This window comes from Ranitomeya imitator, chromosome 3 (assembly GCF_032444005.1).
Source record: "Ranitomeya imitator isolate aRanImi1 chromosome 3, aRanImi1.pri, whole genome shotgun sequence".
Taxonomy (NCBI): domain Eukaryota; kingdom Metazoa; phylum Chordata; class Amphibia; order Anura; family Dendrobatidae; genus Ranitomeya; species Ranitomeya imitator.
In genome coordinates, this window is record NC_091284.1 from 736,467,368 (window position 1) to 736,481,590 (window position 14,223).

General features: G+C 41.9%; 1 protein-coding gene across 2 annotated transcripts in view; it reads right to left on the reverse strand.

Moving 5' to 3' along the window:
- Positions 1-5,576: 5,576 nt before the first annotated feature.
- Positions 5,577-14,223, reverse strand: part of LIMA1 (LIM domain and actin binding 1) — a 74,585-nt gene continuing 65,938 nt past the window's right edge. For both annotated transcript variants that reach the window (XM_069758837.1, XM_069758836.1), the window contains 5 exons: positions 12,947-13,048; positions 12,794-12,848; positions 11,976-12,079; positions 9,951-10,084; positions 5,577-8,587 (listed from right to left, as the gene is read on the reverse strand). In XM_069758837.1, coding sequence (XP_069614938.1) covers positions 7,618-8,587; positions 9,951-10,084; positions 11,976-12,079; positions 12,794-12,848; positions 12,947-13,048 — 1,365 coding nt within the window. In that variant the 3' untranslated portion in view covers positions 5,577-7,617. The remainder of the gene's footprint in view (positions 8,588-9,950; positions 10,085-11,975; positions 12,080-12,793; positions 12,849-12,946; positions 13,049-14,223) is intronic.

A 14,223-nucleotide genomic window follows, 5' to 3' on the forward strand; every position in this document is an offset into this window, starting at 1 on the left:
GCGGGTCCAAAAAATGACCCGCTCCATCGATGTACCCTGGTCTGACGTGAATAGATCCCTCTCCCACAGCCCCAGGAACACATTTGCATACGAGGGCGCACAAGCCGCCCCCATTGCAGTGCCCTGGAGCTGCAGGTAGAGGGATCCGTTAAAAATAAAAAAATTGTGCGTCAAAAGAAATTGAAGCAGACACACTAAGAAGTCGATCTCCTCCCTCGAAAAATTAGTCATGGTCAAGAAATGAAAGACCGCCCCCAAGCCATCGTGGTGCCTGATGTTAGTGTAAAGCGACTCAACATCGCAAGTCACTAAAAGCATGTCCTCCTCAATATGTACTGCATCTATCTTTTTCAAGAAATCAGATGTATCACGAGTATATGAGGGTATGGCTTCCACCAATGGCTTGAGGAACATGTCTATGTATCTCCCGATGCCCTCCGTAAGACTGCCTATCCCGGAGATGATGGGCCTCCCCGGAGGGTTTTTCTGATTTTTATGCACCTTTGGCAATAGGTACAGAGTCGGGATACGTGGGTCTTTAATTAATAAACTCTCCCTCACCTTCTCTGTTATAATGCCTCCCACCTCTGCTTTCTCAAGGATCTTACGTAATTCCTCTTTATATGAGGCAAGAGGGTTAAACGTTAATTTTTTTATAGCAAATCGGATCTCTCAACATCCGATACACCTCTGCCTCATATAAATTAGTAGGCCAAATTACAACATTCCCTCCCTTGTCCGCAGGTTTTACCAAGATATCCTTCTGTTTGTTCAGGGATTGTATCGCTCGATGTTCATTCTTAGTTAAATTATCCCGCCAGACTATAGGTGGAATCCCTTCAAGTTCTTTTGTTACTAACTGGATAAATATGTCCACATTTGGACATAGGGACAAGGGAGGGAATTTCTTAGATTTGGGGCGGAGTAATGGAGGTACCTTACCTAAAGATGGTCTAATGTGCTCCTCTGCCAGCTCCTCTAAATCCCTCAATGCAGCTTGCTCCTCAGGTAAAGGGAATAACTTCTGAATCTCCTCACTATGGTGCCATTTTTTGAACAATAACGATCTCCCGAACACATGCAAATCCTTGATCACCGTGAAGGTGTCAAGCCGCGTGCTAGGCGAGAAAGTGAGACCCTTAGATAGTACAGATAATTCCTCCACACTCAATTCATGATCTGATAGGTTGATTGAATTGAGTGTGGAGGAATTATCTGTACTATCTAAGGGTCTCACTTTCCTGAGGAGCAAGCTGCATTGAGGGATTTGGAGGAGCTGGCAGAGGAGCACATTAGACCATCTTTAGGTAAGGTACCTCCATTACTCCGCCCCAAATCTAAGAAATTCCCTCCCTTGTCCCTATGTCCAAATGTGGACATATTTATCCAGTTAGTAACAAAAGAACTTGAAGGGATTCCACCTATAGTCTGGCGGGATAATTTAACTAAGAATGAACATCGAGCGATACAATCCCTGAACAAACAGAAGGATATCTTGGTAAAACCTGCGGACAAGGGAGGGAATGTTGTAATTTGGCCTACTAATTTATATAAGGCAGAGGTGTATCGGATGTTGAGAGATCCGATTTGCTATAAAAAAAATTAACGTTTAACCCTCTTGCCTCATATAAAGAGGAATTACGTAAGATCCTTGAGAAAGCAGAGGTGGGAGGCATTATAACAGAGAAGGTGAGGGAGAGTTTATTAATTAAAGACCCACGTATCCCGACTCTGTACCTATTGCCAAAGGTGCATAAAAATCAGAAAAACCCTCCGGGGAGGCCCATCATCTCCGGGATAGGCAGTCTTACGGAGGGCATCGGGAGATACATAGACATGTTCCTCAAGCCATTGGTGGAAGCCATACCCTCATATACTCGTGATACATCTGATTTCTTGAAAAAGATAGATGCAGTACATATTGAGGAGGACATGCTTTTAGTGACTTGCGATGTTGAGTCGCTTTACACTAACATCAGGCACCACGATGGCTTGGGGGCGGTCTTTCATTTCTTGACCATGACTAATTTTTCGAGGGAGGAGATCGACTTCTTAGTGTGTCTGCTTCAATTTCTTTTGACGCACAATTTTTTTATTTTTAACGGATCCCTCTACCTGCAGCTCCAGGGCACTGCAATGGGGGCGGCTTGTGCGCCCTCGTATGCAAATGTGTTCCTGGGGCTGTGGGAGAGGGATCTATTCACGTCAGACCAGGGTACATCGATGGAGCGGGTCATTTTTTGGACCCGCTACATCGATGACATCTTTATGATCTGGCGTGGTACATCATCTGAACTTAAAACTTTCTTTCAATGTTTAAACAATAATAAGTACAATATTCATTTGACATACAGACACAGCTTTGAACAGATTGAGTTCCTTGATGTCTTGGTCAGGAGGGACGCTAATGGTCTTTTGGTCTCCGATGCCTTCCGTAAGGATACTGCGGTTAATTCTGTTTTACATGCCAGCTCCTCTCACCCCTCTCATGTAATCAATGCAGTTCCATATGGTCAATTCCTTCGGATAAGGAGAATCTGTTCCACTATGGAGGCCTTTGAAGAACGTGCACTGGAGATGAGGGGGAGATTCCTGGAGAGGGGATATAGCCGGAGAAGCATCAAAAGAGCATACAACCGTGCGAGAAATGCGGATCGCCATCAGCTTCTTTATTCATCAAAGAAAAAAACGGTTACAAATCAGGTAAGGTTGGTGACGACCTATAACTCGCAATGGACAAAACTCTGGGAGTGTGTAGCCAAACACTGGCCCATTTTACTAGCAGATCCGGTACTTAAACAGTACTTGCCGGAGAAACCATCTCTCACTGCAAGGAGATCTAAAAACCTGAGGGACACGTTGGTTAGGAGCTTGTATGTCCCGGAAGTACGGCCAATATTTGGGTCACAGAGACAAACTAGGCCCCCATGGGGTTGTAAACCATGCGGGAAATGTGTGGCGTGCCCGAATGTGGACACTGCAACCGAATTCGTGTCTTCAGATGGACGGAAATTTAACATCACACATACAATAACGTGTACTACCACTGCTGTGGTGTACTATGCGTATTGTACATGTAGTAAAATCTATGTAGGATTGACCACCAGGGCTCTGAAGATACGAATTAGGGAGCATGTAAGGGACATTCTTGCTGGAAAACAGGAAGAGAACCTGGATCTTTTGAAAAGTGTCCCCAGGCACTTTAAACTATTTCATGATAGTGATCCTTCAGGTTTGAGGGTGAAGGGGATAGATTGTATTCCCGTGAATCCACGGGGGGGTAATGTCAGCAGAGCCCTGGCCCAAAAAGAATCCCGTTGGATTTGGGAACTTCGGACATTGAAACCAGATGGTTTAAATGAAACATTAAGCTTTGCGCCTTTTCTTTAGTATGGCTACTTTTTAATATGTGTGTTGTGGTTCATCTGATTTTAATGTTGTGTTTTTTTAAGGTTTTTAATATGTTATGTTATTTTCTAGCCTCCGCTTTGTACGCTTATTGCTGGCCTACTTGGAAAGGGATTCAATTTGGAGGAAAAAAAAAAAGGGGAAGATATTCTCACTATATGCACTTCACTTATGTATATTCATATGCATGTCCATGCTGGCTCACCTCGAAAGGAATTCAAGTTGGACGAATATTGGATGATATGTTCATTAAATGCACCTTGTATTATGTCTATGTAGATTGTATAGTATGGAGATATATGTATATCTATTATGGTTGTATTGAATGCACATGGATGTTCACGGTGTTTATCTGTGTATTTCAGTGATTACTGTGTACTCATTTTATGTATTTATATTTGATATATTCACCATTGGATGCATTGGTATTAACTGGTGCTGTATATGTTTACTTATTTGTGTTGAGTGACTGGGTTGTGGTTGCTCCTTATGAATAGTGTCCTTCGTACCGTTGTGGTCTATGGGAGTTTCGGGTTTTAGCCAGTAATGAAGGGTTAATGGATTATTCATGCAAGCGGGGGGATTGTCTGTGTCCGCTCCTGTGCGCATGCGCGTTCCGCGTCGCTGGCCTCGCGTTGTCCGTGGGTGTCTATATCGGGCTTGGCGTGCACGTGATCGCCTGTTTGGCGTTTATGTGGGCGTGCTTGCCTGATGACGCCGCGGGGGACTCGGGCTGTGGGACGGCGGTACGGAGCATGCGCCGCTCTATGGTAGGCGGACACATGACGTCTAGTATACGTATGTTGATTGGGTGGGATCCACTATTTAATTGGTCGGGTATCTGATGTTGCCACTCCCCCGGAAGAAGGCGGACGCAGCCGAAACGCGCGTAGGGGACGTGGCACCATTAGACCTGAGGTAAGGGAGGTACTGTTTTGTTTTGTTTTACTATGCCATCTTTTTTGTCTCACTATCGGCGGGTACTGTTAGAGCAGACCTTATTGGCGCCACAGACTATGGCACGATCGGTGTAGACTATATAGGAGGCTTTGAAAATTATGTATGATACATACCTCAGGTCTATGGTGTCTTTTATGACTGGTTTTTGTGCACCATCAATGGTGGTCTCTTTTAAATATATGTCTCAATAAAATTTGATATTTTTGTTCATATCTTGAGGTCTGTTTCAGTACTTTTTCTGTAGGTTTATACAGTAGAGGTTTGTAAAGATTTTAAATACCCTCTTGTTTAAAATAAGCTCTGGAGGCATATTCTTGGAGATGTGTCCAGCCCATAGCTCTTATCCACATTTTCTTAATAGGTGAATGAGCAGTTTTACCTGGAAACAGGCATTGATTGCAGATATCCCGGTATGAATTTATTTAGCTTTCTATGACCTGCATGTCCATATAGACCAGAGGTCTCAAACTGCGTTCCTCAAGGGCCGCAAACAGGTCATGTTTTCAGGATTTCCTTGTATTGCACAGGTGCCAATTTAAATCACCTGCACAGAATATCTTTGCATTGCACAAGGTGCTGGAATCAATCTTGAAAACACGCATGGTCTGAGGCCCTCGAGGAATGCAGTTTGAGACCCCTGATATAAATGGTGTTTAAAGGGAATCAGGATCAACCCTCCTAAGCCATGTCAAAGGAGTACAATATAAATAAGTTCAAAGAGGAAATGGGTATACACTAGCATACAATTGATTGCTATAAACAATTCCTGGCTAATAGACTACATCTGAATTTAGGTCATGCCTTAAAAAGACATTATTCTGGACTTTGTTTTTTCCCTCAACTACCTGCCTCTTCTGCCCCTGCGGCTTCAGTAATCTTATCGACAGAGCAGCTTCTTTCACTGCTGAGGTTATGCTGACTGACAACCAAGATGCTTAACTGTGGGGAGATGGCTGTCAACCATTATATCAGCAGTGACAGAACAACAGAAGAAGAGCTGCTTTGTATTCAGGCGGTCAAATGAAACAGCAGAATCGCTGCCAGAGATTGACACCGGGCAGGTAGTGAAACTACCTGTCTGTAGGTTCTTAGCCCCATAAGGAATAAAGCAAAACAAAAAAAAACAAAACTCAAAAATCCCAGATAACCCCTTTGATCTTAACGCAACGTAATGGACAAAAAAAATTTAATGAAAACAAACAACCAGCTTGAATAAAAATCTCTTTATTGTCAGATTGGTTGGGAAGCAAATATATTACAACTTTTTAAAAAATAAAAGTACCAACTTATCACAACTCATTCATAAAGTCTGGGAAAGCTGCACCTTGTATTAGAAAAACAAACTCATTTTTATGAAAAGGGTATAAATCAGCCACAAAAATCCACCATCTAAAACCAAATCTCATCCACACTGAACACTACTATGCTGTAGTGTTTATGAACAAGAGATTATGCCACTTCCTCTAATTACACCTTGTAGTGCTCGTGGAGAAAAAAAAATATATAGAAATTAACAGATTACAAATGGATTTTACACTTGTACTGCCAAAGCCACAAAACAAAAAGAGCTAAAAATGTTCATGTTCAGAAGGTCTGAAGCGATGCCGATACATTCATTAGTAGCAAACCCGGAATGTACAAGTATTATGTATATTGCATAGTTTGGATATTTGCTTCCTGTGCAAAATGCAATACAAAGTGTGGTCCCATTGGAAAGTGCCCTGATGGAGAAACACCAGAGGCCGCATTCTTGTGCAGCGAAACAGTACCAAGGAATCTGGCCATAAAAACCAACAAGGTGCCCTTCCCATAAGAATGAGCAGGTGGCATTCTTACAATTACTGTTTCAGCTCAAGCCCCAAATCCAATGTGCTAAGATTTAAGCACATTAACCTCGTTGCCATTTCTTTATAGAAGCAGCACATTGCACTTTTGATTCAGAGAGGGCTGACTGTCTGACCTAGCCAACCATAACTAGAGGCTCTACTTGCATTAGGACTTTGGTCGACTTCTTCCAGTTCACTACGCGATTTCTAAAAATGGGAACGTTTTCACAAAAATTAAAAACATGTATTGCACCTGAAAAGTGTAGGAAACAACAACAAAAAAAAAACATGCACCTACAACTGAGAGGCAGGCGACTACGATGAAGGTTGTTGCCTTTATAAAAGCATATATATTGCAGAACTATGTAAAAAAAATTTCCAGTACTTGAAAGTTCTCGACACATAAAATATCACCGTTTACGCAGTTCCAGCTGTGCAAAACAAAAGTGGGTTTTCCTTAGGATGTGATCTTCCCCCCACATAGGCTTCATACTGCTGTGCTAGATAGCACCAAGCTAATGTAGAATGCTACAATACAACAGCGCACACAGATGGGCTGCATTACTGTAGTGACCTGGGCAAAACTTATATTAAAAAAAAAGTAAAGTCAAAGTTGGCCAAGTCATGCTGATGGCTACACAATACAAGTAAATACTTGTATTCCCATTAAACAAGTCTGAACAGCTCTTCTAACTGTTGTGCCGTTTTGGGGTAACAATTGGGGTTACTATTCTATTGAAGAGACTTGCCCCCACAGAACGACACCATCAGCACTCATTGTAGTGTTTACACTGTAGCGACACACCCTTTTAAGAGATTGACAAATAGGTGTTACTGCTCCCTGGTCACACTTTTTTTTTTGAGGAACAAAGTGTTTTTGGAAGAGAATCAGTAGAATTAATGGGAAATGCAAATATTTGCTAATAGAACCATAAGAAACATGTTTTTTTTACCAATATAAACCCCCCTCAAAAAAAAAAAAAAAAAAAAAAAAAAGACAGACTTTACGTTAGCTGGTATTGCAGCAGGGTGTTCTACCTGGGGTGCCCATGGAAAATTGGCAACAGCTGTCATTAAGTAAATGATCGCAATCAGGGATTTGCCATTGGCAGCATGAAGGCAGATTTGTTGATGGGGAAAATTTAACTGTACTACAAAGTGCTTTATATCTCTAGGTCATGTTGGTCTTCTAAAGATTAAGATATTGATTTCCATGAGAAAACTGGGGATCATAATCTAACGCAATCACAGCATCTTATACATTTTAGTTATCAAAGAACATTAAATATTACTGCCTTAACATGGGAGTGGAGGAGCGAGAGTTAAAATGGGACTTTACACTAGATACAACATGAAATCAGTTTAACTAGAGAGAATTAAGGCTTAGCCATGTACAGCAAAAAGCTTTCCCCAAGATGACCGATTAATAATCGTCGTCATCGTCATCATAATAACGATTTCTCTTGATCTGCTCTTCTACGCTCAGTTCTTCCACATCTTCTCCCTCAAAGTAACCGTTGTCTTGAGATCTTCGATTCAGAGCTGAAGAAAGCTCCTTGGGCATTACTAGATCTTCGGTGCTCGAGTGTGCAGAATGAGTAGATTCCTCAGGGGAGAGTTGCTGTTTGGAAACCTCCATTTCAGAATGGTCCCCATTTTTAAAGAAGCTCTGGTCTTCAGTTTTTGAAGGGGATTCATCCTTGGCTTTAGTGGTTACGGGCAATGTGTCATCATGCTCGGGGACAGGTTTGGCCTTTTCATCCTCTGGTTTCTTATCGTGTACTCCTTCCGTGTCATCCCAAAGTTTTAGGGAATCACGCTTTCGTAATACTGGTGACAATGCAGATGAATTTCCTGGTTCTTTCGGGCTAGTGGAAACTACTGGTTTTGCTACACTGAGCATAAATGGACGGCTGCGCTCTCTGAGTGATGAACTTCTCCTTAGCTTCTTAAGGTCAGAATCTTCCTCATTTTCAGTTTTTATAAGCTCATCACTTGGTGGCCATTTTGGCTTGAACACTTTAATGTTCTCCTCCAAAGGATTACCAGAGTTTGGCAATCCCATTGGTGGTGGCCAAGCAATTTTCAGCTTTTTGGTTTCAACTTGTTTTTCTCGCTGATGTGCATTACTAGCAGATATAGCCTCCATAGAAGCAGCCAAGACACCAACTTTAGCGATTGGTGCCTCTTCTACAACAGGGCTGCCAGGGTCTTCAGTGGTATTACTCTGCTGGGCAAGATTCTCGTTTTCAGCATCATCTTTTTTAATTTCCCACAGTTCTTTATGCGGTTTGTGCCCAAAACCCTCATCGTAGTTCCCTTTGGATTTAAAGAGTTGGTTGAAGTGTGGCTTGCAATAAGCATTTCCATGCAATGAGGCGTAGTTTCCAAGACTGATGGATGAAAAGAAAACAAACAATCAAAAAATGAAATGTATTTCCAGCATCAAAACATGCAAGTGCTCCACTCAAGCAACTGGTCATGCCATACGGTTAATAAAGTTTGACTTCCCATTAATAGGATCCCAACGTTACAGTCTAAAACATCAAGCAAAATATTCCATGTATAAATTAATTCCTGTTCTTATGAAAAACAGGAAAAAGTATATGCTAACTATAGATCTGTAGTAGGCACAAATAATACCCAAGGAGTTTATCAGGTCATTTGTACTGGTCCAAAGCATCACCAACCATTGTAATGTGGCACATGGGTACAAGGGTATGACAATGAGAGGGTTAGGGTTTGAAAAAAATAAATAAATTATATTTGAGTACCATATAGAGACAAGGCTGGGTTCACATTAAAGTTGGACTCTACGTTCAGTGGCTCCATCGGGGCTATGGTCTGAACCCCCACAAAACATTATTCAAGTGTATGCGCTGACGAGGTCCATTGACTCTAAAAGATGAAGACAGACGGAGTCCTAGTGTGCCATGTCGTACACCATTATCAGCCGTATGATGTATGACAGAGTACAAACACACACACTTCGCCTGCATCAGTATGGTAAGTGGCCTCATATGCCTGAATGCCGTTTTGCATGGTTTTGGACAAACTGCAATGGAGCTATGGATTGTAGGGTCAAACGCTATGTGTGCATTATCTAACAAGTATTTATAAAAACATTTAAAAAGGCATTTATCACAAGCAGAACTTTTGCAAAGTGCATCACTGACCATTCCAGAAAAAATAAGAAAAAAAAATAAAAAGTATTGTGATGTTGCCAAGACGGTAATCTGTTTGCTGGCAAAGCAAATTAATTCAGTGCATTTTTTTTTTTTTTTTTTTTTTTTTTTTTAAGTGAAAGACATGCAATGCATTGTCACGAGAAGTTTTTCTTTTACCAGCTTTCTTTTGACCAATGCCCGAGATATGGAGCTAGTCTCGACGTTTGAAATGAAGGAAGAAACCACTCCATTACAGATTAGATAAACCACTGTAGAGGAAAAATCAGGGTAAAGCCAGAAAAAAAAAAAAAAAAAAAAAAAAAAAGATTATACACACAAGTGGGACAAAAATAAATAAATCTCATACACCCTTAACATTTATTTTTCCATTATGGAATGACTATACTAATCCGAACATGACAGACAGGTAAATAAAGAAATATTTGTGCTGCAGTTCCATGCAAGATGCACTCGTGTTCAGTCTTCTCGGGAGCAGAATGTTCGGCCTTGCCAGGTTCACACAAGGACAAAAGTGTGTATACAGTAACCTAAAACCAGTCCAATAGCCTGCACTGGAAGCGTCATCTACCTGAGCTTTGTAGAGCAGTAATGACAGCGGAAGCAGCTGTTGTGATAGACTTGCTGGTTGGCAAAGAGACGTTCCATAGGGTAAACCGTCTTCTGACACCCGAAGCAGATCTCTCTTGGAGGTGGCTGAAACTTCTGTACAAAGTACAAAAAAAAGCAAACTCTTAAGTCAACAGATTGTAAATACACAAAGCGCTAGTTTGCCACTCACTACTGCAAACAGATGGGAAAATGCAAAAAGAAGCATGAAAAGGAGTAGCAGGAATGGGACACATGCCAAATGAGCAAAACTGTGCAAATCCATGCCAAATGGAAGCCCCCCACCCCCCATAAAAAGCGAGACTTTATAATGAATCCAGGGAAGCGCTGTGCACTGATCTCAGAGCCCCCCATAGCCCCTTCTATAGCCTTCTATGCTTGGGCAGTAGCATGCAGTCAACAAAGCATTCTCATGTGACTCCTGAATTAATTATGACCCAGGCCTCACAGAACTGTATGGGGGGGTGCAAGAACACAGCATGTAAAAGTCACGTACAGAGAAGGGTGTACGCGCTGCCTATGCCACTGCAGCTTGGAAGAAGACAAGGCCTAAAGAAGGTGGAGGCTGCAGAGGTCAGACTACAGGGGAAGAGGAGGACAGGAGCGATAGGAGTCAGGAGAGAGAAGCTGGAAGAGAGAAATAAGAAGCCATCAAATAGTTTCTGGTTTACAGGAAGCAAAAGCTGATCAGCAACCATTAGAACCAAGAACAATGTAGCCACAGCATTTATTTCTTATCCATTCTGCAATTCCAAAAAGTTACATACTTCCCCATATCAGATACTGATCATGACCGCTGCTTACCATTTGTAGCCCTCTTTAAAGCTGGCAACAATCCAGACTAAAGAGCTGTTACATAAATGTAGCCAAATAGCATAAAGTCAAATTCAGGAGAATCTGCAGAAAAAAAACCCCCGAGTAACAAAACTGGTGCTCCCCATCATAATTTATTAAGGTCATTCAGACTCCATAATGAATAATCCATTGAGTATCAGATTTCTCAGAGCCCAAATGATCTGGGGTGGCTGACTACCAACAGAGAGCAATGCCGGGTGACCACATCTCTACACTCCAATGTGTGAGAAAAGCCTAGTCCCTGTAATGTTGGAGACGTTCTGCTAATGCAAGTTACTGACATCCCAGTACAGCAGCTACCGATGCTGGAGCAGCAAGACGACAACTGGAAAATGGGCAAAAAGTACGGTACTTAACCATGTTCAGTGAAAAGTTGTCATCTAACCGCAGATTCAGTGTGCGTCCCACCGCTGCCAATTAGAGATGTCCAGTTACAAAATGGAGCGGAAGGTTCAACCCCTGCATTCATTCTTTATGAAACAGAAGCAGAGCAGAGCGCAACAGCTCCATAAGGAATGACTGGAGGGCTGGTCCAACACGTGCGCTGCAGCTCTGTACTAAGGCTGGGTTCACACAAGCTTGTGCACAATCGTCCATTATATACACACACAATGGTCTGCATGCAAAATAGTGGGTGTGTGTCAGTGTGTAAAAACTTTTGTGACCCATCACAGACTAGCATTGTCAGTGTGCTGTCCATATGCTATCAGTTTTGCATACAGACGTTTAATACACTTGTCTGAATGAGCCCTGACCAGGATCTATGCGGGTTGCAGCGGTTGGACCAGCACTCATCAACAAGTCCCAACATAGCCGATGGATAGGTGATGAGTTGTATTCACAGAACAAGCCCTTTAATGTATGCAGTAACATACAGTAGAGAAGGTCTGGTTTTCTTATCTACACAATATTATTACATATATCCTGTAAGACTGGCCATCTATATGATTCACGCATCATATCTGGCACTCCAGATTGGTGTAGAAACTACACCGAAAACCCAGAAATTCTTCAACTTACATTTTTAACACTGCATTCACGTAGTACAACATCTCAATCTCAAGGTAGATATTAGAAATAATGTGATAAGAGGAGTGTGCCCTAATCACCCACATTACAGCTAGCCATTTACCTTTGTAGCTTTGGGTGGAGTGGTCTCCAGCTGGTTCAATGCTCTTGTTTGTGGGCTATAACCAGGAGAACTGCTTGGTCTCTGGACCTCCTCCTCGGGTTTTCCTGCAAATTCCGACATTCACTTTATCAAATGCATCATGCCACCCAAAAAAACACACAAATTCCAGTTGTACATAAACTCCAGCAGCCATTGTTATTGGGGCCAAATAGGCTTCAGCAAATTACTTTTGTTAAATGTGGTGGTGGAAACTGGCTGCTGAAAGGGGAGCAGCTCCAAAAACTGTATGAAGCCTGACCGTATGGTTAGACTGTTTCATAGGCTCAGAGCAGTATATTTAGCCAAAAATCTGATTTTTCAATTTTGTACATTTTTGCTTAGCAGCTCTAGAATATTATAAGTTCAGTAGTTGTGGACAATTTCTTTACAGCTATGCAGAAAATTAAAAAAAAAGCCATTTTATTTAATAAAATTTTTAGAAATTATTCATTTGGCAGCTCTGGGAAATTTTGGCTCCAGATAGTTATGGAAGTGGTCTCATCACCTAAAAATATGGCAACAACAGAAAGGGCTTGAATATATTATAGGCTGGACAGTAGCGTTTGTCCTACGGTTGTGGGGTACAGCTTAAGGGCTTATTCACAAGTCAGTATTTTGCATCAGTGTTTCAATGTCAAAACCAAAATCGACAAAATCTATGGTTGAAAGATTTACACTCGTTCTGTGTTTAGGAGCCACTCCTGGTTTGGGTATAGACATACCGTCTTTAACCAGCCAAAAAAAAAAAAATTATATAATATATAATCTTCACAACCTACCATTGCTGTCTGCCAGACTTCGGGGTGTAGAAGGACTGTTCTCACTTACTGATCTCTACAAGTTATCAAAAACACAATATAAACATAAATTTTACACACAAATTAATAGCCACTGTCAAGACGAAGACAAGCATACGAACATTCCCTCCTTACCTTGTCACTGTCAGCAGAAGAGCTGGAGCGAGCTGCTGGACTAGGAGGGACATTTTCCTTTTGCTCTGACTTAATGTCATTCCAGATTGCCTTCACGTCATTCTGCAGAAATAGAGAATTAACCTTTTTAACAAACAACCAGGAGAATTAAAACCACAGTCAACCCAATATGCTGAAGATAATGATAACGCAGAACGGAGGGTTCACTTCGTATTTCCTTGGAATATCTGTGTAGACACGCTTCCATACCCAGAACTGTCTGGGGCAACACGAAAGGCTAAACGCAAATCAATATGTGATGACTAATTGACATCCCCCAAAATTTATCCTCAGGGGAGTAGATAAGACACCTTATTGCCCAATCTTCATTAAAATAAAACTGCAAGTTCAGCCAATTCAAGCGTGTGCCTAGGGGGCAGGAGAGAAGGGCAATTCAGACGATGACCAACGGGTGGAAAGTGGACGTCTAACTTTAAAATATTTAGCAATTTTTGACATTTTGCCTAGAAATTTACAGCGACTGGCGCTTTACAAATATTCCTTCTCCTTGAGCTGGACCATGGCAGCTCCCTTATGTCAAGAATAGAGTTGCAAAATGTGGAACCAGTGCAATATATGGATGGTTGGGCTTACTTATTGTCTCTATGGTTCCAGCATCACTGCAGATATCGGCCAACCAACTAACGTCCATGGGGCCTCCCGACATTGGGGAGGGGGGGGGGGGGGGGGAACACTTTTGGCCTGTTGTAATTTAATGTCCGTTTCTGTGGTATATAACTCACCCCATGAGGGAGTCTAATCTAATGGAGGTGGAGGGAGGAAAGAGAGAAGGTCACCACAAAAACAAACAAAAAAAAAAAAAACAGCTGCCCACAAAGGAAAGAAGAGGAAGAGGAAAAGATAGCTGTGGGCTGAGCAGGCATTCCACCGACAGCCATCATACACGAAAATCACTAATGGGCTTGACTCCACATTATCTGTATTATGAATCCATATCTGCACCCAATACACCCATCAGAACTGTATTGTGATCTAGTTCCTCTAACTGTTCACTATAGGAGGAGGCAGATCACAAAAGAGGAGTGTCCCATCATTAAAAGATCAGAGGCGGGCAAAGAGGCCGCAAATCACTAATGGGGGGACGGTGAAGGCCCAGTGACAGTCCAGCCCTTGCATCAAAATCCAATTGGTAGAAAACTTCGAGTGGTAATTGAAGGGGGGAAAAAAAAAAAAAAACCCGCACAGATTTCTTCACTGAAAGTATCAAGTCATCTGTC